At 41.6% G+C, this 24,176-nt stretch overlaps 4 protein-coding genes and 1 pseudogene across 5 annotated transcripts in view; 3 read left to right on the top strand and 2 right to left on the bottom strand.

Annotated features, from left to right (window-relative positions):
- Positions 1–21: 21 nt before the first annotated feature.
- LOC110973956 (ATPase PAAT-like) lies at positions 22–4,299 on the top strand. 2 transcript variants are annotated; one of them, XM_022225221.2, is made up of 6 exons: positions 22–80; positions 1,165–1,334; positions 1,756–2,062; positions 2,431–2,631; positions 2,971–3,464; positions 3,610–4,299. In XM_022225221.2, the coding sequence occupies exons 2-6, from the start codon at positions 1,240–1,242 to the stop codon at positions 3,839–3,841; spliced, it is 1,329 nt and encodes a 442-aa protein (XP_022080913.2). In that variant the 5' UTR covers positions 22–80; positions 1,165–1,239; the 3' UTR covers positions 3,842–4,299. The 2 variants fall into 2 exon arrangements, with proteins under 2 accessions (XP_022080913.2, XP_087001204.1); XM_087145078.1 differs by lacking the exon at positions 22–80 and adding an exon at positions 93–280.
- On the bottom strand, positions 3,842–9,952 carry wdr34 (WD repeat domain 34). The gene is made up of 13 exons (XM_087145077.1): positions 9,758–9,952; positions 8,907–8,991; positions 8,558–8,614; positions 7,904–7,985; positions 7,553–7,725; positions 7,180–7,254; positions 6,812–6,878; positions 6,540–6,676; positions 6,108–6,261; positions 5,824–5,931; positions 5,342–5,499; positions 4,959–5,164; positions 3,842–4,578 (listed from the first exon to the last, which is right to left on the bottom strand). Exons 1-13 carry the CDS (start codon positions 9,814–9,816, stop codon positions 4,449–4,451), a joined length of 1,491 nt encoding a protein of 496 aa, XP_087001203.1. The 5' UTR covers positions 9,817–9,952; the 3' UTR covers positions 3,842–4,448.
- A 45-nt stretch (positions 9,953–9,997) lies between these two features.
- LOC110973815 (uncharacterized) lies at positions 9,998–13,749 on the top strand. Its single transcript, XM_022224937.2, has 5 exons — positions 9,998–10,140; positions 11,176–11,306; positions 11,875–11,958; positions 12,235–12,361; positions 12,635–13,749. The coding sequence occupies exons 1-5, from the start codon at positions 10,008–10,010 to the stop codon at positions 12,799–12,801; spliced, it is 642 nt and encodes a 213-aa protein (XP_022080629.1). The 5' UTR covers positions 9,998–10,007; the 3' UTR covers positions 12,802–13,749.
- LOC110973813 (alpha-L-fucosidase pseudogene) lies at positions 12,581–15,465 on the bottom strand (annotated as a pseudogene).
- Positions 15,466–17,428: 1,963 nt separating this feature from the next.
- Positions 17,429–24,176, top strand: part of LOC110973811 (atrial natriuretic peptide receptor 2-like) — a 21,729-nt gene continuing 14,981 nt past the window's right edge. Inside the window, exons 1-4 of the mRNA XM_022224932.2 lie at positions 17,429–18,935; positions 20,285–20,534; positions 21,022–21,121; positions 22,246–22,369. Of these exons, the coding sequence (XP_022080624.2) occupies positions 18,206–18,935; positions 20,285–20,534; positions 21,022–21,121; positions 22,246–22,369 (1,204 nt within the window). The 5' untranslated portion in view covers positions 17,429–18,205. The remainder of the gene's footprint in view (positions 18,936–20,284; positions 20,535–21,021; positions 21,122–22,245; positions 22,370–24,176) is intronic.

Here is a 24,176-nt window from a genome sequence, read left to right as displayed (position 1 = left end):
GGGCGCCCCCAACGTTCTCAAGTTAGTTAGTTTAATGGTGCCGTGCAGTCGAGAATTTTTAAGTTCTTGTTTCTTCTTTGGTATGACCAATTTGTTTATTTTGTTATCCGACAGTCATCTATAATTGCATCATTTAAGCCGGTTCTGTTACTAATTAAGGATAGGACATTCTTTTGTTATCACTTACTTTTGTTGTATAGTTTGTCTTTACAACGTGGAAGAGCCAAATCAAGTAAAAAGGCAAACGTGAATTGTCCGAGAACTAGGCACGCATCTACCGGTACATGTGTAGATACATGTAGATAGATGGATACTGTTTATTGTCACCATTGTGAAATGCACTTCGTCTTTGCGTGCTGAAAAGTTATTAAGAAATTCATAAAGATACATCCGTATACAACTTACAAATTCATAATTAAAGTTAAATAATTAAATTAAAATGAGCATTTACCAGACATGTAAATTTTATAAACAGTAAACCAGACATGTAAATTACTCAAAAGTAAACATTTTATATTAAAATTATATTATAATTAATACTTAGAGCAACACACAACAGGTGAAGGATGCTTTTTAAGTACAGCCCAGAGCTGCAGCCACATGTACCTAGATGTTATCATTTAAGATGCGGATCGCTGTTGGGTAAAAGCTCTGCAGTGTGCGGTTGGACCCAGATTTAAGTGAACGAAACCGATTTCCAGACCGCATGGGCTGGATGACACATATCATCTACAATGGACCGAGCTCTCTTTTTTACTCTTGAGTGGTACAGATCATTTAGTGATGGAAGTTGGCATCTGATAATTTTACTTGCAGTGCATACGATACGGCTGAGACACTTCCTGTCATCGACTGTAGCATTGTCCCACCAGATAATGATTGCCTGAGTCAGAACACTCTCAATCACTGACTTTTAGAACTTCAATGACAGTCTTTGGCTGACATGGAAGGCCTTCAACCGTCTCAGGAAAAACAGTCTTTGTTGAGCTTTCCTAACCAAGCAATCCGTATTGAAATCCCATTTCAGTTTTGCAGAGATGTTAATACCAAGACATTTAAAATATTGCACTCTTTCAACTTCTGAACCATTAGTAACTAAGGGAACAATGCTAGTGGAGTCTTCTGAAAGTCAACAATAACTTCCTTTGTCTTATTTACATTCAGTTCTACATTGTAGGAGTGGAGCTGTTCTGTCGTCACCGTTAATACTCATAGGCCTAGGCCATTTTTGATGTAGAAATGGACCACCAAAGTGTCCGTCTAACATCGACATGGAACGTTCAGGGCCCATATGATATCAACAGCATTCTGCAGATTCAACAAGAAGATGAAAGGTAGGCCTGGGCGTGCAATGCCCTATCTATAACTGCAACTTAGGCCAGCAATCCTTATCGCATACCGCGTGATCTTGCAATGACAGAAAAGCATTATGGGAAGGAAAAAGGAGCCAACATTGCCCCATTTGCCTTCCCACAGTGCCTTTCTAGCATGGTGCAAAGTCACTCTTATGCACTCAATACTTCAGAAAATAAAACACAGGCTTTTAAAATAATTATGTTAATAAATAACTATGTGAATTTACCAAGTGATAGCTTGCTATAGTGTAAATATACTCCCTATAATTAAAAAATTAAGACAAAAATTGGAGTGATATCTGTGACATGAAATCGTCAAACCTGCCACTGCCAAATCAGAAGTGCAAGAAAAGTCTTGTTCATTTTAATAATTTGGGCCTATGGTTTATGTCACCTACAGTCCACATCTGCCACGAGTATCAACACACAGTATCAAATTAGTTCCCCCATCATCAACTAATGACAGCAATGAGGGGGACACACCATCTTGCCAGCTGGTGTTCTCTTGCCAACCACGCATCGCCGTCAGGTCAGTCGAAATCATCAGCAATGCTCGTCACGTGGAATTGTATGACAATCAGGACTCGTACTGCTATACAGTCAGGGGAGAGAGACTTGCTGAAAGAGGTGGAGACCAACAAACAAACATGATAGCGTATTCTGCAAGCCTATCCATTGACAATCCCATGCCACGATGCAGATTGAAGGTAAAGGTTACCTACTCAGAGACTTGACGGAAAGTGTTGCTGAACCTTTTTCCTTTGTTTCATTTCTTCCCTCAGTTTAACTGGGTTTTTTTTTAACACTGTCACAAGGGGCACTCTGTATTTATGTTATTTGCCGAGCTTGTCAGAGCAGACAACTGTATAAACATTTATTTAGTAGTCGGCACCTCATTTCAGAAATGTGAAAATTCCCATTGAAACTTGCTTTGAATAGTCATGTTTGAAATTTAGACAGAAGTCTAGACCTTTATCCAATCATATTTTACTCTACCTATGTAGCTTTTCCTACTAAGTAGTGAATTAAAGAAATTTTTAGCTTCTTCCTTTTCCTTTGCATTTCCTCATATTAGTTAGTTTCGTTGACTGACAAATGTCAATTGATGCTAAGCCAACTTCAGATCACCACCACAAGGATAGAGGAGGGATCTTATAGTATGACTGGAGGGCGTAGCATCGATATGGCCAAAGTAAGGGATATCATGTCCACGCTACAGCAGCCTATATCAGCCAATGTACAGAGTCTGATGCAGACGATTGAGCAGTATCAGAAGGTAGGATGACCTAGTGGAGAAAAAAAAAGAGGCTGCAGTGTCAAAGCAAAATAGGAATCTGCCAGGGTTTAAATAGGGGTGTATTTGAGATTGCGAATCTTGCTTACTTTTTAATATTTCTATGCCTTTGAAGGTGATTAGAGTGACAATCTTCAAATCCCATTTGCCATCAAGATATTTACTAAACAGCAATGTGTGGGCTTTTTTAATTCTTTGGAAGTGGGAAGTGAAAGAACTGAGGAAAAAATGTCCGAGTTCTCACTGAAGCAGTTTTTGTATTAGAACATTTTTCTTTCTTTTGTACTGATCTTGAATATTAAATGAATTTGATTTCTACAGAACCAGGCCTCTGTACTTGATGATTTCCAACAGACAGCGCGAGCTCAGCTGTCGTCATCTGGAGACCCTAAGGCTTCGCTTGCATCCAACATGGCAGGGTTGCTTTCTGCCTTCTCCAAAGCCAGCTCACTCCAGCAGCAAGCAGCTAAGACTCCTGCAGGCACGAGTGGGGGCGATGTTGCCCTTACGGAATCCAGCAACCTCCCGAGATTTGAGACTCAACCTCGTGATGGGTCACCAGCCACTGCCCAACTACCCAACACGGACACCCTGGCCAAGCTGATGGCTTCGTTTGGCATGGGGAGGGCGCCAGACAGGGCTGAGCACACAGAGGGCAATGCATCAGCTGAATCATTGGGCATGCTCAGTGCACTAAGGGCAGTGTGTAGGGATGTCAGTCTCATGAGGGCAGCAGACAGACAGGCTGCTGAGAGGGCGTATGGCCCCGAGAGGAGAGATGATCAGGGGGAGGGGTCCACCTCTGAAAATACCAGGTGTGAGCACATGCACACATTTCTCCCATTTTGGGAAGAGCATGTCAATCCACATGCTGTACGTGCTGTTACCCTCAATGTTATGTGAGCTTTTAATTAGAGCTTTCACAAGTTAAATCTAACCTTTTGTATATTTACTGTGCAGGCAAGCAGACAAAATGCCCCTACGCAGTGGAATGGCCGAGCTTGAGCAGAGACTCATGGGATACATTGCTGCTGCAGAGAAGAGGATCTTGGGAAGGCTAGATCAGCAAATGGAGCTGCTACAAGACCACATAGCTTTGAGATTCAACACACTGGAAGCGTTACTTGAAGGCAGAGCTGGCAGCTCGAGTGTTTCCAGAGAAAGTGAACTTGTTTCAGAAGAACCAGACTGATTCTGATCTTTGTAGGACAGAACTGAAATTTTATTTACATTTCAGCTCAAAGAAGCTATTATATACAGAGCTGTGGGCAGAACATTTAGAAATATATGTACACAGTTTTCTAAACATTAATTGATAAGATATTTTGAGGCTCTGAATCATTCAAAAACAAGGTGTCAGTCACTCAGCATAATGGACCTTCAGCAATTATTTTTAAAAAGGCAGTTTTCTACTGATGTAATTAAGTGCAAACAAATGACAAGAACTAATTTAAGTTGTTTAATTTACATCCTTGTTTCATCAGAACTAAGAGTAGATCCCAAGTGAGATAACCTCATATTTAATTCTTGTGTGAAAACAATTGCTTTCATATTCAATACATCTGTTTCTTTGGGAAAAAGACTACAGATGTACTGAATAATGAAATAAATACCTCATTGAATAAATAGCTGCATTACAAAGTTTCAACAGTTCCTTGTCAATTTGAAGACAAAATATTTGTCTATTCTCTTGAGGATTACAAAACATGCCACGGAAGGCATAATTATGCAACAGTTCCCACAATGTGTGTCTGCATTTCCATTTTTAGAAGGCCTGCCGTGGCATGCCAAATCACCCTTTAATCCCAGGCTGAGATGGCAATATCTGCCAGCATCTCCACCTCGCGGGAACCTTGCTTAGAAAGCTCGTCGCTCAGTTGCCAGATAACGACTATGCCATCGGCATCCCCTGTAGCCAACTTGGCCTTCCTGTCAAGAGACAATCCACATGGACAAAGTCTTGTTATTATGTAATTGACTACAGTTGTCAAAAGCAAATGGCAACACAGCAACCGTTCTAATAATTCCCTGTACATAATTCATCGTCTGAACATTCTGTGTATGTTCAGAAAGGCTCACCAACGCTACTACACCATTCATCTTAACCGTTCCGATTCCTTCAAAATCACAGCACAGAAAGGTAGAGCCAAGCCACTATTATTGTACTTGGGGCTTGATGCTCCCGGAGCGAACAAAAGAAAATTCCAGCTGATTTTCAGTGGAGAATTTTGAGAAATGAGTAGCGTGTCCAAATGTTCTTTCAACCCCTCCCGTTTTCTTCCTAGAACAAAAATAAAAAACATGTTTACTTCTTGTTGAACTCCAGGGTGTGCAAAGCACTCTTCTTGGGGCTTGCCTCAAGTGTTTGCACTGGATTGATGCGACTCGTCTTCAGATCATAGATGAGGAGCTTGCCCTCACTAGAGGCCACCGCAAGTACAAGAGGGCGTATTGGGGACCAACGGGCGCAGAAAAGGTATCCTGCTGATGGCTCAAGAGAGATGATACTCCTTGACTGTTGGACAAAAAAATGAAATTGAATTATTTCTTTCCACTAGCAACAAATTTCATTTGTAGTGATCAGGAATTCTGTTTTGCCATGACAGTGGTTTACAAGTCCTTCTTGGTGCAAATATGAATAAACTGATCTTTACAAAAATCTCTTTAAAATCTTTGAACATAATCTGATTACCTCTAGCATGCTGTAAATGCGAGCTTCTGCGTCCATTCCACAGGTCAGAAATAGGTTACGGTGGTAGGGGGAGCAATCGATGGAGTGGACTGGGCCATGGTGGGGGTGGAAGGCAAAGACAACGGGATTGTGGAGAGGTACACTACGCAGCACCTCGGCTGAAAAGGACAACAGAATATTAATATCAATGAGTGTCGCAAGAAACATTGCTGGTGTAGATAATTTCCTAAAATAGTTTATCTGCATCCAAAACTTGATGGGCAGCATTTGATTATACCTCTCAATAAATGTGCAAATGTCTCAATAACAGCTGAGAATTTTTTGTGTAAAGATTATGGGTGTAGCTCAAAACGGATCTCTCAGCTTCTTAGCTGAGCTAAATGAATATCTCACTTGATACCAAGATGGAAGCTTTTTTTCCTCGGGTGGTTTTTAAACAAATTTGTCTTTGATAAAAAAATAAATGGAGTGATGAACACTACTTGTTGGCACCGGAACTGTGGAATTCATGGAACACTTGAAGACTCCACCCGACTCCGAACCAATCATATACTGGCTTTTGTCTTCCGAGACATAGGAGATACAGTTCACTGAAATGAAAGAAAAAACCCCAAGGTAAATAGATATCATTTGATGAGATTAGAGACAGGGTGGAGAACAGGTACAAGCAAGACCAGAATGATTTCCCAATATTGAACTTTACCATTTGCCTTTAACACAGACACAAGAGTCACCAGAAACATAAAGGATGATCTCAGAGACTCACCGCCCATCTCTCCTTCCCCTTTGGCCTTGGGTTGGCCGAGCATGGCTGGTAGACTGCTGGCCAATAGCAGGAATCCCTCTACCAGTTCCAGGGCTCCTTTTCTCGCGTTGACCTTCCACACCAATACCTGCCCATCGCTGCTGACACTCACAATCTGATTATTCCATCAATGAAGTATTAGTTTGATTAACAACTCAAAGATCTTTGTTTGGCCTTTTTTTTTTTTTTTTAATTTGGGGACCCATCTTTCTCCATTTTTTCACTTGTGGAAGCAAGTCGATACCACAAGATAATTCTAGGGAACAGTCAAGTTCACACGAAGTGCTGAACAAATTTCAATTTTAACATTAGCTGACAGTTAACCCCAACATGAAATTTTCAACAGCAAAGTGAAGTTTAAAGTCTCAATGACAAACAGTTGAACCAACTCACATTATATTTGTTTGATCTTTTAGGATCTTGGAGCCACATGACCTCTGAGACTGGCTCTCGATGTGAGTCATCTCCGATGCCAGATGTTGCCAGGAGACCGTCATCTTCCCTTGTCAGATCCCATAACAATACTTCTCCTAAAAAGATCACATATTTTGTTTTATCAAAGCATGCTTGGTGGATAATGAAGACTGCCGAAGACTTCAAGAAAATAAGTAAACAGAACTGAAAGGAAGCAAATATCACAAAATCTCTACCAAAAAAACCCTTACCATTGAAGTTCCCACCTACAATTGCGGATGGTTTCTCAGGATGATACGCCAAGCACATCAAGCAACTCTGTCCATTAACAAACCAACAAATTGGACATTAATCTCCAATGAATACTTACAAGGTACAAAGCTACTTGCTATCTCTTCCAGGGTTAACATTTTATTCGTGAGTCCTCTCTTTGTAAATCCTAAAAACACAATTATATCACAAACATACTGCATGCTTTATTGCAAATGCTTTCCAAACTTTACCAAGAGTTGTTAGATTTATCATTCATATTTCATGGGAAGGGCCAAGTAGATATTTCTCCTCTCTAATCACCCTAAATCTGAAGAAAATTACCAAGCGAGGAAGATTACCAACTTACATTGACATCCACAACTGTATCGGCCTTTTCTCTGTCAATCGATTTTAAGTCTATATTCCAAATGCACAATGACCCCTGTAAACGATTCCAGACAATGCACATAAATATTTCAACAAACAAAGTTTAAAACTATCAACAAGAATTGTTAGGATCTCTTTATCAATCAGGGTATACGCCAGATATTAATGAAACAAGACCTGACACTCAGTCAGCACACGTATAATGCTGAGATCACGTTTGAATAAATCACACTAACCAGGGTATTCATTATCCTCAAAATGAACAGTGGGTAATCTATAGAGGCACATACTGACATCAGTGTACCGATCAGAACAATTTTTTTCAAAACTAAAATCAGTCTGTCTGTGCTTACTCTGTGCGTACACCAGTCTTGATGGTCCATGCGTCCATAGGCTACAGCAAGTGAGGAACCGGTGCAGTTCCATGCTACGCGTGTGCACTGTAGCTCTCCCCTCAAAGGGGCGTGGCATAGCTTATACTGGCAGGTGACGGCTTCTGTGTCCTCTTCCCAATTCACATCCCAACCTGAAAGGGATTCCGAATGAAAAAAGGTTTCATTACAATGCTGAAAAATATCTCAAGGACCAATATGAAATAAACAACAATGCCTAATGGGGCATAAATTTCCTCACTCATTAATGAATTCAAGTAGTGTTTTCACTAACTGAACCATATTATACAGAAACGGGAACTTCAGACCCACCATCGAAGGCATGACTGCGGGCGTTCCGCTCTAACACATGGCAGATATCTGGCGTCACTCTCGCTATAAAGTCTTGAAAAGCCTGCATTAAAGGTTGGCAAAAGACCAGCAGAAAAACAAATGACGGATGTAAAACCAGCAACTGTTAGGCAGGCTCAAGGGTACTTTAACCCTAACACTCCTCAGTCCTCCAACAGGTGAAGGATTGAGGAGGGTTAGGGTTAAACCACTTTTGGTATGCAGGTTCGAATCCCACCTGTGAGTTTTGTGCATCAGTTAAAAATGGAGGCCTACTAATCAACAAAACATCCACTCAAAGAAATAATTTGGAATGAATTCCATATACAGACGCCAGTAATGTTTCCCTACAGTTACCTAGAAGCCACCGTGACCTAAAAGCAACAACGCGACCTCAAAAGTCAAATTTAGCAGGGAAAATAATGCAGTATTCATGTAGAAAGCACTTAGAATTATTCAGACCAGTCTCAAGGGGTCTGTGCATAGGGTGTCAAGCGGCATCCATATATAATGGAACGCTTTCCAATAATTTAAATGTCACATATAATTCAACAACGTTTCATAAAATTCACACAGAAATTTGATGAAAGTCAATATCACAAGAAAGAAATTGGAGAAGAAAAGTGATGAACGAACCTGTGAATTATCTGGAGCAAGTTCAAACTTCTTCTCCTTGATGGGGTCTGTCTGAACCTGTCAAAAAAACATGTTCATGGGCATTCCACAGGAAAATACTAAATAAACCTTGACAATTTAACCAAAGTAGTTGGAATTGTAGGGGTGTACAGCAGCCAGTTTAATCTTAAATTTCTGAGGGCTGTGCCTATGAGGACAAGTCTCTGGGAATCACTCTGCTTGTGTCCTTGAGATAAACACTTAAACACTTACACTAGCAGATATATGTTAACGGTGGATATATATGATGACTCAATCGAGTTGTCCATTGACAATTCACAATTTTATGAATACCACTGTCTGGAATTACCTTTGCATTGGATTTATATGACGTTTGTGCATCTGATTCACCGGTCAGTATTTCACTTGTCTGCGAGCCACTTGACTTGGTTGATCTGATGAAGAGACCAATGAAAAAATCAAGCAAAGAAGCACCAATGTTTGACCTAACTGAAAACTGTTAGTGTTAGTAGGCCAAGGCCTACAATTAGGTACATGGCAAGTATGTCGGCAGGAAGTTGAGCTGACAAACTTAACCTAAATGACCTATGACGTACTTAGTTTTCTGTTCTTTTACTAGTTTGGGGCCAATGGTTTTAATTTCTGAAAAAAAATGACAGGAAAATGGGCTTTACTGTAGGCCTATTAAGTGCTAGGTCATAGGTCCTACATCATATCATGTCTCTCCTAAGCAGATCTTGGAAAGAGCTCCATATACGGCTCCATATATGACAGTAATATTCCCTACAGCCACTTAACTTAGGTCTGATAGTAGTAGTACGAGCAAAAACATGTCCAGCAAAGTTTGATTCAGAACACTGAGTCTGTATCATTCAGTCAGCAACATGTCATCTTCTAACACATCCCACCAACTATTTACGTCTTACTTAGACAAGTTAGAGCATAGAGTCGTTTACTTAGAAAACAGAGTTTTTTGAACAGTCTTATACTGGGTTTATGCACGGGTAGTCAAGTGGCGTCCGCATATGGAACCCTTTCGCAGATCTTTCACACTTTCCACACTCACTGATCCCCTCTCCCAAGGATTTTATACCGGTCACTGCTGGGTCAGAAGTTGTGTGATTAACAAGACTAGGCCCGGCGCCCAGGGCCCAGTTTTAGTTCTACCTCCAAAAAAAGGCTCCATCATACAAAAAATACCTCTCTCGTTTCCATGACGACTTAAACTCCTCTCCGTCGAGCACTTCATCAGTGAACATTACGAACTGCTGAATAAAACGAGGCAAACTTACTGGTAACTAATGACAACAAACTGGACGAATTTTGATCACCCGCCAGTTGAGAAAATTATGTATGGCATGTATAAATCCGTCAACCAAGAGTAGAGGGCGATATATACAAGTTTACACAATAAAAATTACAGAGCGCCCTCATGTGACTTGATTTCAAGATGGCGGCTCTCATGAAGCATCATCAAATTCGTGCTCTGTGCGAAAAAGTTAACATGTTGACGTTCCTTAAAAGGAGTTGCGGTGCTTTCTTGTCAAAAAATTACTCTCAGTGGTCATTAAGAAGTATTTCAGGTAGCAGCATTTGTCTTAATTTTATTCTCTTCCTCTCTGCCATGTTACTGTCCAACATTTTTATTTAGCCTAACGACCTGACGACATGAACGACAACTTTATACTCAAAAGTCCTTTCGACAATCACAATGCATTATAGTTTGGACATTTTGGAAGACAAACAAGCAACACACTTTATGCACAACCGTGTGGATGAAGTGTACCTGAAAATCGTTAATCTGTCTCCTTTTTTTTCATACCCCAGTTCAAGCCATCCTCTTCTCTCAGAGTGTTGGACTAGATTTGGGATGAAGATATTCACAATCATGACAATCTTCAAAGTTTAAAGCATGGCAGAAAAGAAAAATTTGGGAATCCCTTCCAAGGCAAACAACACAAGTTTTTGTCATTGACTGTGCTTTGACTAAGATCATGAATATTAATGCCCTACGAATTGGCCAATCAAAATCACGACTTGTACTCACAAGAGGTACGAGTCATCCGAGGTACTAGTCGCCCAAGGTACGAGTTGCCTCGAAAGCCTTTCATCCCACATTGACTTATCACATTATCATCAGCCTAGAATGACTTGTGCCTTTTTAATGACAAGGATGATTTTTCTTCGTATAAACAATGGAAAATTGTTTGTTGCATTGAAAATCTTTCTTGTATACTATGCATGCATCTGTGAGGTGATGAGCAGATTTTTTAAAAATATGCTAAGAAAATTGCACAATTGATTTCTTACTGGTTCACTTCCTCCAGGTTTGTGCATAAAATGCATGGCTTGTTTGTCATCCAAGCCCCATAATGCATTGTGAACATCAAAAAAGTTTATTTAGGCCTAGGCCTACCAACATGACTTCACTGTGCCCCCCAGAATTAACTTACTTGCTAACTGTGGAGTTCCTTGCCCACACAAACCGACAGTTGTGGGAGTACATTTGTTTCTTTTTCATGTTCTTGAACAGAAACAATTCCAGTAGGCCAAGGCCTACTGACTATCTGAAGATTGCTGTTGGTTCAACTTCTCATTTATCCTTTTCTTCTTCACAGCTTCTGTATTAAACACAAATAACACCAGTCATCTGGGTATTGCCCCAACTATAACATTACCATCAAGAAAATTCCAAACTGATCTTAATGCTCAAGAGGGAGAACAGCACCAAGAGCAAAGTCCTGACCATGTAAGTAGTTCAAGTGGAGTACTTGCAGAAAACCTAACCACTTGAAAATACACCCCTGAAATCAATGGTTACATAAGTGAGAGGTGGAAATCCCCAGGAGAAGTGCAATATTTTGACCCCGCAGCCAGCAATGAGGTGCATCATGCAGGGTCACGGGATATGCTGCAATTGAGCTGCTCAAGTTGTACATGAAATCAGGGATCTAGCAGCCAGATATCTAAATGGCGTTTTTAAAAACTTGCTTTACTCATTAGTAATTGGTGAGAAAAAACTTTCTAACTGAATAAAAATAAGCAGCAGCTTTCAACATGCATATTTATCTGAAACATTGGCTGTTTGTTAAAATTAACCAGCAGGAGCCCTTAAAATCTATGAAGAATGTATTTTAGAATGGTGGTAATGTGTCAATCAAATTTAATACATATATTCCGAATATCTTGTTACCTTTTTGGTTTCAGGAGTCCATACAGAGTTTGGTTTTAGTTAGTCCAGCTGCTGAGAGAACTTATTAATGCTCACATTGTGAAAGCAAATTTAAGTTTTAATCCTTTCTGTTTCTTCCTTTAAGCCTCAGCCAAGTATTGAAGATCCATTTAAAGAGCCAGTGGAGCCATGTATTCTATGCAAGAGCAAAGTACCAGTCTCCTACAAGGTAAGAATTGCTGTGCTTGCTAATTGATTGTAGTAGAGTTCTTTATAGTTTCAATGTGGATTTATACAAAATGTAAAAATCAAGTGCCTTTACAGCAGCACTTTTTGTATTTTGACAGAAGGACCCACATTGACACAAAGCCCATGGTTAATGCGTTTGAACTTTTGTGCTTAATTTATTTACCAACCATCGACAGAACCACTGATGGTTTTGTGAATGATGTCTTGACCATTATCCAATTATTACCTCCTAAAACTGTCCTCTCCCCTCTCCCAGAATGTGCAGCTATTGTCCCAGTTTGTGTCCCCCAACACCGGAAGGATCTACGGTCGTTACATCACCAAGCTCTGCAGCTACCAACAGAGGCGCGTCACAAAGGCCATCAAGCGGGCCAGAAAAATGGGTATGTACCTATGTGAGACTGTTGAAGGTCTCAGTCATGATATCTACCCCTAGTCCCCCTGGTCTGTGCAAAGTGTATCACGTATTCTCACTGTAGAGTCCGAGCAGAAAATCCAACCACTGCAGCAGCAAAGGTTTCCTAAAGAAATGTGATTACACTGGACTGAATGGTTTGCACAAATATTGACACTGTTACACTGACGGACAAAACCGTAAACCATAGCGGGCGTTAGTTCATGTGTGTTATACGACATATTTTTCTTTATTTGAACAGGTTTTATGCCCTACATGTACAGGGAGACTATTTTCCTCAAGGATCCTAACCTGTTTGATATCAGGTACACGGGCAATGTGGAGATTGCAATGAAAGAACCCTCCAACCTTGTTGAGCCCCAGACACACGAGGAGCCTCAACCTCAAGACGAAATCCCAGACAAGTAACATTGTTTTTGACGGTGTAAAACTTGTTTTGCACTCGGAAACAACCAAAGAATATTGCATCAGTGTATAGATCTTAAAGGCTGTGTGCTCAATAAAAGTCGTGGACTCTTCAAACAGACCAGACATCAGCACTTGAGTGTACATTTCATTGGTATGTGGTGGAAAACTTGTGATGATGACTTAGCAACACCTGACAGGATTGTTTTACCTCACTGTCCAAAAGCTGTGATGTTCATGAAGTCCAATGATCATGGTCGAAGACCAGCAATGACAAGATGAGCTGCGTAAGGGGCAGTTGCTGAACAGATGAACATGTATATGTAGTCATTTATGCTGTATTTTTCAAAATTACGTCATTGTTTAAAACAGACAACAGCCTCTCAGCAAATTGCATTTGCTGACTTGAAATAACGCCATGCAAGTGAATTGGCTGAAGACTTAGACGTCAGTTTGAAACATGTCAGTCATTGATGATATCATTTTGCCACAGGCGTCATAACATGCACCACTGTTTCATTACGCAAGTTTTGAAGTGTATTAGTTTTGTTTCCACGGGGACAGAAAAAATTTCCTTTTTATTTTTATAAACATGTAGTTTGTTGCATCTCTCTAAATGTTCACATTCGGTATTGCGACTTATCCCTTAATTGTCAAATACAACAAAACCAAACAAGTTCTGACAAAGTCGACTACACTCCAACAATTGATGTGACTGTAGGATTATGTAAATCTAAAGAGTAAGACCAGCTGATGTAGCTGTTGGATTCCCTCTAAAGGCTTTACTGTCATCAGGTTTGTAAGGATCCAATCAGGTGCTTGGAGAAACTGTAAAGGGTTTATTTGGCAGTGATAGAGGTATCCAAGATGATGTCCAAGGCACAGTTTAACTAAGAATAAATGTATTTACTCATACAATTTGAATGTAATAAATGGAAACTCTGAATTGAACTTTCTGTGGAACTTTGTCTGGTGTACATGTACTATGCTAATCCACGTGTATTTTTTATGTACAATTCAATCACTCTCTGAGGTAGTTTTGATTCTGTTTAGATGTTCACAGAATGTTACACAATTTGAGAACCCATGCCCATTGGCATGGTATCTGTACTGGATTCAGTGTTGGCATGGTAACGTTCATTCCAACTCCCTTCGGCCCCATCTCCCATTTGAGTGGGGGCTCGACACCTAGCATAGATACTGTAGTAAGCTTGCTGGAAATCGGTGCACCAAGGAACATGTGGTTGTTGGCAGGCCATTTTAGGATGATGGCATACACGGCTTCCACAGTTGTACCATTCATCTGGGAGGTGTACCAAATATTTTGAGTCTTAGTGTCATTCTGAGCCTTCCAAGGGTGTGACCCATAGATAGCCTCCCCGTTGACTTTCAGCCATGCCCCGATCTGCCGTAGGCGCTCCTCAAAGATAGGGACGATACGCCCGTCGTGGGTGGGACCAATGTTTAGTAGCATATTACCCCCACAGCTGACGGTCTTAGCCAGTGATGCGATCAGCTCCTCGGCATCAAGGTAGTCAGCTAGCTTGACATTTCTGCGGTAACCCCAAGAGTGCTTGTCTACCGTCATGGCGTTCTCCCACTTGTGGTTCTGCAAGGTACCTGGATTGTACCTGTCATGACAGGTGTAGTACCCACCGTGGTGACACACTGTCCCCTCCCCCCAGCGATCGTTTACGACCACTATGTCTCTCACCGGGCTACTATTGTACAACCAGGCTAGGAAACCTGTGCTGTTCCAATACTCGGGCCCTGTTGTCTTTTCGAAGCCATCTGACCAAATGATTTCAGGGTGATAATTCTCAACCAGCTCGTGAAGCATCGGGGTTGAAATCTGCTGTGGGTAGAGCCTTGTCTGGAAGTTATTGGCCTCGTCTTGGAGATAAAGTGGATGGTACCAGGCAAAGAGGGAGTGATACAATCCAAAATATACTTTTGTCTTGAGATTCCGGATGGCTGTAGCTATCTCGCCGACCAGATCTCGTTTCGGCCCCACATCCATGGCGTTCCAATTCCAGGAATACCTGGACGGCCACATTGTGTATCCCTCATGGTGTTTAGTCGTCAGGACATAGTACCTGGCTCCGGACGCTTCCACGATCTCTGCGAAGTGGCTGGCGTTGAAAAGCTCCGTCCGGAACTCCTTGGCGAAATCCGCATAAGTAAAGTCCGGAGGGTAGTTCTGCTTCATGAAATCCACGTAGCTCTTTACGTTGGAGGCCCAGTAACGCCAAAACCACTCTGATCCGTAACTAGGCACAGAGTAAACACCCCAGTGCATGAAGATGCCAAACTTCGAGTCATCGTACCAGCCAGGCAGAGGTCTAGAATCGATAGATTGCCAGTTGGGCTGATATGGCGGCTGGCCTTGGGCCAAAATGGACTCCAGAAAAGCCATTAGGACAAAGATTTTCAAAAGGGTAATGCACGTCATGCTGCCACGATTTCTGCATGTAAATCCCTCAGTATGCTTTCATCAGAATGTTGTGGGTCTTTGACCAGTCGTCGATATACTTCCGTCTACTGATGAAGGGCCATGGATTACAGTAAATGAAGAACGGCAGTGATGTACAACGCACAGGCACGAGACTGGAAGAGATGGTAAAGGCTGTTTACTGCATTACTGAAAGTGTTCTGCTTGAGTGACCCGATGGTATGTAATCAAGCTTAGACTGGATCATAGTAAGTAGCTGTCCGGTTAGACAGTTAATGGGACTGGAGGATCGTATTTCCTTTCATGCTGGTCTGTGGATGACAGGTTGGGAAGGCGTTTGCAGAGCTCGAGTACAGCCAGGGGTTTATCTAAATCTATACAGGTGATTTATTATTCCTCCGTGGTTTAACATTCCCCCGCCCATCAAAGGGTATGACACGCTGGAGCGCCTTTTCCCACAGAGATGTGTCGCTGCCAAGATAAAAACCTAACCCATCAAATATAATATAAAATTGAAAGTATAGCTGGAAGTACATGAAGGCGGAGCAGTCAGATTTGCCACAGGAATCACCCATTTCTGTCTGATGGCCAAAACCGTTTTCAAAAAACATTTCCTTAGCGTGACTCTAACATGGAGCATAAACACCTCTCTGTTCAACAGTTCTTTCAGAAAAAACTAATTGGTTATTAAACTCTTTCAAAAATTCTTCCGCTGTTTGAAGATCTCCAGAAGACCCGGATGCGTGTTGGTCCAAATTGAGGTCGTGTTCCCCGCCTTAAATTTGCGACGAAGTGCTGACTGATACTGTAGGAATGACTAATATTTTTTGTATCTAATTATAAACCTATAGCAGACAGGGTTTCAATTAAAGCTTTCATTTTGTTCGTCTTGGACCTATCATTGTTTTAGTCCACAAGCCTTCAAGTCCAGAGCCAACAGTAATTTCCGGGAGACCCGAGGCCGCATCGGCCGCCATTATGTCGGGGTAGAACAACTCGTGTGCCGTCCGTTAAACGAGTGTTTGCGTCAAGCCAGATGACATAATGACCAATAGTCCTGGCGCGTCATGGAGTGGCTTAATTAGGTCTTCCATCCCATCTGTAGCCGTTTGTGGGTCGAAGTCGCTTGTTTAGTAAATCGATAGGCTTAAGTCTAAAAACAGAATTCCACCGTTCCCCTGAGAAACAACTTCCCCAGCTTTTAAAATATCCCGAGCTCGTGGCAAAGTAGACGTGTCACGTTCTTTAATTAAGAAAACCCGAAAAGGTCCCAAGCCCGAAACGTGACCACACACCTGGAAACTGTCTCCGAAACTCGTTACTGTGATGTACTTTTTATTCCTCCGTGCGGTGATCACTCAATTTATCTTTGCATACTCACAGAGCCAGGATGTGATGTTGGCCTTTCTGGCCTTCAGCATTGCGATTCGTGCATTTAGAATTATTTAGCCCACTTTTGAAAATGAGGACGTTGTGCTACAGAAAGTAACACCTGTAGTAAAGGCAAGCTCACATTCTATCCAAATGTTGCCCGACATCGATGCATATGGTATCAGGGTCGATAAAGCCTACGAGCACTCAGCCTGGGGATCTAAACCGTTTGATGTGATTTTCGTGGCTGTGCATGTTTGGTTAATACGAACCCCCTTATTATATGTATACATGAATGGATAAAATACTAGCCTGGTTTTTCCATTTACATTATGCTGTGTTTTGTTTTGGAGATGTCTTAAAAATCTGTAACACGTTCTAGCTCTGTGTTCTTGCCCTGTAATAGTAACCTGCTTGGGGAAGTTGTGCAGACGTGACATTTATAGCAAGTCCGGACAATCGACACGTGTACAAGATGATTAATGGACAGCGGACGGTTCGTTTAAGACACTAGAAATGGTTAAAGAGAGGAAGATGCCGGTGTGGCGAACTGGGCTTGCCAGATGCCGATGCGTGAAGAAATGAGGTACGGCCGAAAAACCAAGAGACGCATGCGCAGCTTGCACGAAGGTAAAAGCAGCACTGGCTGTTTCCAAGCACGAGGCATATGTAATTGTGGACAAGCAATCGCAGTCCTGTAGAAGCAAGGGCCGCCTACGTTGTACGTACGTACACGAAGCTTCGGGCGCCGCAACATACACCTTGAATCAGCGCTGCGGACCGTTGCTAGGAAGGTGCCATTAATCCCATGACTGTCGTGTCACGTTGCCATAAGCATGGAAAACCGCGAACCTACGTCCATGGGACCAGCAGGGATCTCGTGCATGAGAAAAATGACCAAGTTCTGCGCGACGCCGTCTTCTGCCTGTGAATGACGCTCGAGTCGCCGTGTGCACTTAACAGTGAACTGCATTGAATAACATCCAAAAATTCCGCGAGGCCCGTATCTTAGCGAAAAGGCTTTCTTTTGAAAAAGATGTCTTCTCGAGGTGGATTGCGGATTGATTTAAACTCAATTTGCTATGACGCTGAGCGAAGAGACTGAGCTAAACTTTTACAATGCAGGTGCCGGAGAATCATGATTTCGTCTTTTTAAACAATGTTCTTGCATTGTTTGATTAAGTTTACCATGTCAACCATCCAGCTATCGTAAAAATGTATAATATGTGACGATGACGCGATACCTCCGTGTCTTCTGAACAAATATATCTGCAACTATGGCTGCTCACTATCAGGATCATTTCGCAGCACCCGGTGTTATCTCTTGTGATAAAGGGATTTTTATGATCCATGGTGATCTTCGGTTTCTCATCAGTCCTTGCCCTATCATCGCTCATGAGTTGCGTGATTGTAGGGCGCTGTAACTGGGCAGATCTGATGTTGTGGCATATGAGCAACGCTTGGCCGGCCAACACTAGTTAAAACACACTTTGTGCTGTTGCGGCGGATGATAGACAGGATGTGATGATAGAGTCTTTATGGTGAGTCCACATCATTTACGACTGGATATTCGTCTTGAAGTCCATGGTCTTTACTCATGAAGTCCTCAACACAATGCCTGTGTTTCCCACGGGGCCGCGGCGTCTATACGTCCCCTGTTTTGTCTTGTACGTCGTTGTAATGTCACAGTTCCCTACAGTCCGCGCCTTTGAAGTTACAATCGGCATTCTTGGCCCGTGGGATGCCCCTGGGTCGTACGTGTACCCCCTCTTAGGGTGGCGCACCGCCGGGGCGGTCCCTCTAGCCCTTGAGCACGTCCGGAACGAAGGGATCCTCGGGAACAACACCCTGAACTTTGAGTACCGGGACACCAAGTGCGACACCCGGCGAGCCAGCGGCTCAGCCGTAGATCTGCACTTGTTCAACGGCGTGCATGCCTTCATCGGGCTGCCGTGCTCCGAACCCTGCCGAAGCGTCAGGGACTTAGCCGCCTACTGGAATATTCCGTTCATATCGTGGTTCTGCCCCCAGACCCCGGCCACAGAGGCCGGTGACACCTACGAGTCCTTCGCTAGAACATTTGTTCCCTTCTCGGCCATCAGCTCTCTACCGGGTGCCGTGATGGCGCAGTATGGCTGGACGTCTGCGTCAGTCGTCTATGCAGACATCTCACCCTGGAACTCCCTGGCAGAGACAATCTTGGCTACAATGATAAATACTGGCGTAACAATCTCCAATCTCCAAAGTTATAAAGAGCCTCTCGATGTTCACAATGCCGCGGCGATATTGCAGAAAGTGAAAAATGTATCACACGGTGAGTCGTCAATATAGAAGTAATCAGCACGTAGAAAGAAAATACTACAGTTAGGCCTACCGCTGAATATTGGAGATGAGATCGAACCGATATCTATACCTTCCCTTGGTCAGTGTGGAATTTCACTCTTTAAACATAAAATAGGTTCTCAAAAATAAAAGTTTGGGTCTTGTTAAGCCTTTGCATTGTATCTGTAACGATTTTCATTGTTATGGAAGTGTTTCCTTTGTACCTGTACATTTTAAATACTTTCATCCTTAAAAAAATAAGAACACACATGTACCTTAGTCGCAGTTTTGAAAATCAATAGTAGAACAGAAACAACGTATAAAATACACTACAAAATTTCATGTATTACAAAACCATTCATGAAATTTCACGGATAAGCTTTGGACAGTTGATAAAATTACTAAGTTTGTAAAATGTCACATGCAAACTATAAAAATAATAAAATGTGATAAATGTAATAAAATGTGATAAGAAGAGATTTTCCAACTAAGAACAGGAAGAGTTACGTGATAGTTTTAAAGTATATAAGGATATTTTTCCAGATGTTATTATTTCTTCAATTAGTTTTTAGGTAAGGATAAAAATTCAAACAAAATTTGTAACCGTGTGTGGTTAAGTGGGTGGACTTATGACAGCTGTTCTCCCACCTGTTGCCCCATGTGGCCCGGGTTCGAATCCCGCTATGTAAACTCGATAGATTGGATTGCAGTTTCCCACATGACTGCGTGGGCTTCCTCAATTAACTTCCCTCCCACGTTTGAATAAAAAAGGACATAAGACACCGATCGAGGCTTGGAGCTTTCTGTGGGAAGAATTCAAGCAGTGAGCTCAAACCAATAATGCTTCTAGTATTGATCAAAACAGTACATGCAATAATTGTAGGAAATGTCATTATTATTAAACTATCACGTGCAATTAACATTTATCATTTGGCCGCATACGGCTTCTTTGACCTGATGTTGATGTTAGACCGCTTCAACTCAGCCTGTCATTGCTGGAATTAACTTATAAAGCCATGTGAAATCCATGAAGCCTATTATATGAATAATGAGTAATGGGTAATTCCAGAAATTAGGGGTCCGTTTTTTCATGTCCCTGTCACATCTGACATGTGATTTTGTAAATTCAGAACACATTTTCTAATTTCCAAGAGTGATGAATCAATGCAAATTACCTGCCAAACAAATACACTGTAGTAATATCTGAAATCAATTCCGGCGATATTTCCATGTCAAATAACAAAGGCCAGATGTAACAGGGACACAAAAATGTCACACTTTTGGAGCCCTAATTTTTGGAATTACCCATATACCATCACCGAATTCAAAATGGACTTTCAGTGATTTGGCTGATTATGGGCGGAGTCACGACACTGGAGGTGGACGAGCAGATCTTCATGTTGGCGGCGGATCAGCTAGGCATGACCCAAGGCCAGCAGGTGTTTCTGCGGCTGGAGTTGTTCCCGGACATCGGCCACACCACGCCGTGGTTACCCCTCCTGGTCAGCACGAATAGCACCAGGGACAACGCAGGAGCGAGCGAGTACGCGCTTAGACAGGCGTACGAAGCTTTGATTCTCATTACCTACAGGTACATCAAAACATTCCACCGTTTGTGAATTTCAGTGCAGCGTCGCTGGGGTGAGTTGCGTACGCGATGCGTTCATGCGTTTCACTTTCACGGACGCAGAAATCGACTCCATTAACACAACACACATGTGCGTTGCGTTCGGCCGTCAAAATCGCCCTGGGAACGATTTTGACGGATACGCGGTTTGGCGCAAGTGTTAACCATTGGTGTTAACGTGCACATGGAAAGGCGCCTTTATTCATGAGAAGCGCTGGGGCGAAGTTTGTACACAAAACAGCATTATTTTCACATGAGTCGACATAATGTCGAAAATTGTGTAGGAGGTAGAGTGAGAGATTTAGCAGGAGTGTATCCACTGATTTATTATGAATAGTATTAATAGTATTCCTGCTTCCATTTTCTTCAAAAAGAACAAGTGAATATTGAAAGGACAATAAGCACAGTACATAGTTGTTGAAAACTTTGAACATTTATCAATTCATCATAGGTTGCCTCAGGATGGAAGGATTGAGGAACTTCTACGACAGCTTCCTGAGACACTGACAGATCCTTCACTTGATTTCTATGAAAAGATAAACACATCTACGGTAAGTTGCATAATAATGCAGAGATATTTTTCTGTTTCGTCTCAGACTTGAATTTTTTTCCGATTTTTTTTTGTAGTACTGTTGACATTCTTACAATACAGTGGCTAAGTTCTCCTTAAATACGGGTTGCAAAATGTTTGAGAGGTTTAGGGTTACATTTAAGTTTTGTCATACTCATATTTAATTATATGATATGTATAACATGGCTCCGTCTCCAAACCCACCTCAGCCTCGCGAAGGTCAAAGGTTTGAAGCCATAATCACTTTCCCATCATCACAATTTGTCTACCCAACATGGAGGTGTAGAGTCCAACTCCCTGTAACAATCACAACACCTGGGTTAGCCCTAGTCAACCAGTTCGACCCCTAGGTCAAACCTGCAGCCGCGTCTTTCAACGGCCCGAGAAGAGAACGCATGATGAATGGGCGAACGGGGAATTTAAAGGCAAAAGTGATGCTTTGGTAGAGTCTATAAACACGTGTGCACCGTAAGGATCAAATGCCCAGAATTCACTACCAGTTTCAGAACTTTAGCAAGTTATTTCCTGAGAGAATGCCAATTATGTAACGATTAGCTTGAAATATGTGAAACATTGAGGATGAACCATTTTGAAACATTTAGAGTGTGGTGTCGGTTCACGGTAACGCTCATCAGCGTGTCAACATTTACGTCTAGCCACCATATGCATGTCAATCATTCCACTGGCTTCTACCCACTTCAATGCCAAGAAGCGTCATGGAAGATTTATTTTTCTAGCCGACTTAATTTCGCTTGTACGTGATAAGTTGTATTTAAGGTCGCAGTTGTAAACCCTTAGGGGGCTAATGAGAAGTATTAGACATGTTTACACCCTGTGATATTTATGGGAAGCTTCTGAACTACTGCGACAAATATTATGTACTTACATCTTCACATCTTTTGATTTCGTACAAGGTGTTAAATTGTAAAAAGGCTGTGATGTATGTGTTTAGTCGAAATTACTATTCTTGAAACCAGACGTGCTGCATAATAGAAAACAGCGTGCATCTGATGTGCAATAGCTCGGTTATACTCCTCAGAGTGTTCTCTCTCCTCAAGAAATGATCTTAAGACGATTCTTCTGCTCATGTATTTCGACTTCCAGCCGAGCATCATGTCGGCATTTTTGTACGATGCTGTGCTGTTATTTGCTTACGCCGCCAAACAACACGTGGAAACTAACGACTACCTTGCTGCAAACTACACCCGAACAAATGTAACATTTGAAGGTAAGCATCATCCTATAACAGCTTGTGTGTTCTTTTGAATGTGGTGGGTTGAAAGCAAAGTTTCAACCAAAGAGGAAGATCCTTGCTTTAAGTTCCAAGTAAAAGGTTGAAGAGTGTGCAAACAAATAATGTCTGAAGTAAGTACGTGTATATGCATTGATGGCCTGGTTTCCTACCCTTGGGAGGAGGTCATTATTTATTTTCATTCATGGGAATAGGAACTTGTGGTGGCGCTCCGTGAGTTAACTGTTTTCTCAGTCATGTCAAAGAAAGTATATAATGTGCTACCTATGTGATTTAACCTTTTATTCATGGAAGAAAAATGAAAACAGTGCATGAGAAAAACAGTGCTGGAAGAGAACGAGGAAATCTTATGCAACGGCCTTGAATAGATTACATGATCAAATCAACGCAAATATCATAAACTGAGCTGGCCAAGTTCCCTTCCCTGAAGGACCCGATAGTATTAGTTCAGCATATGACTGAAGAATTTACGATCGTTTGTCGTTAAAGGTTCACTGGAGTTTAAGCTGCATTATTGAGGTTAATTATTCACTAAGCAACTGCTATCATTCTTTTTGTTCCAACAATTATCAAAAATTGACCCGATTTAAAACAACCTTTTCCATAACTTCTAAAAGTGGGAGTACAATTATTTCACATTATTTTAGAACTACACAATGTTATCACAACAGTCTTTAGAACCAAGACAGACTTTTAATGCAGATCCAACAAAAAGAAGAAACATATTTTTCTCTCCTGCTGCATGAATAGAGCAATTTCTTGTCACACACAGCTCCAGATTCACAAGAATAAAACTTGACCTCACCACGTTAATCATGCGTTTGAACAAGGGCTACCAAATTTACACGTTTCATAATGGTATCGAAACCCATCTCCGCGTTGGCGTTTCATAATTCTTTGAATACTGGAGACGAAATTGAAAGTACGTTGTTTGCAATGATTGATATGGCGTGCATAAGTGACATTTATTCAAATCACAGCGGTCACGTTTGATTATTTCAAGATATCTTCACTTATTTAAATATCTTGAACAACTCTCGACACTTAAAGGCTTTGATTAAGGCTTTTGAGATATCTTGTCATTGACTCCAAGATATCTTAAAATCAAGTTCAAGATTTTTTGTAAATCAATTTGAGATATCTCCAAGTGCTCCGAGGTCATTCGGGAATAACAAATACGAGTGCTCAAGATTTGCCCAATAAGAGCTGCCATGCTTTGCAGCTAATTCTGCTCCGTTCCCCAATGACCCTTCATAGCACTGAACTGACTCATTTCGAGATATGTCAGATATCTGAAAAACAGTTTTAGATATCTGTACATCCATTTCAAGATTTCTAATATCTTATCTGATGTCCAATATCAAACTAATTTTACCGCCATTAGATGATGTATTTATCTGCTGCATCACTTGAAATCAAACCAAATCACTTCTGAAATATAATGTTACGCTAATACGTGTAGATGCAATTATAAGTGTGATCTACTGTGTGTTTGTCGTATGTCTCAAGGGCACAAGTCAGAGGAACGGCATTACAGGACAAGCAGCATGGGTTCCATAGATTGACTAGAGTTGTCCTCGGTGAGATATTGAGTATAAATCGGGCGAGAAGAGTTAAATGCAAAGAGGGAGAAAATGAGGAGCTTTCGGCATTCACTGTTGTAACATTTCATATGTCATAAATGCCTTAAAACACACTCTGTGTAGGTCGTATAATATGATGCAGTGTAACGAACCCCACGAGTTTGCCCGAGGGAGGGAGGGAGGGGAATATCAACTAAAAT

This window comes from Acanthaster planci, linkage group LG13, assembly GCF_054643075.1.
Source record: "Acanthaster planci isolate LZ-2023a linkage group LG13, COTS_SCS, whole genome shotgun sequence".
Lineage (NCBI taxonomy): Eukaryota > Metazoa > Echinodermata > Asteroidea > Valvatida > Acanthasteridae > Acanthaster > Acanthaster planci.
Note: the sequence above shows the minus strand (reverse complement) of the source record. Positions and strands in the feature narration are given on the sequence as shown.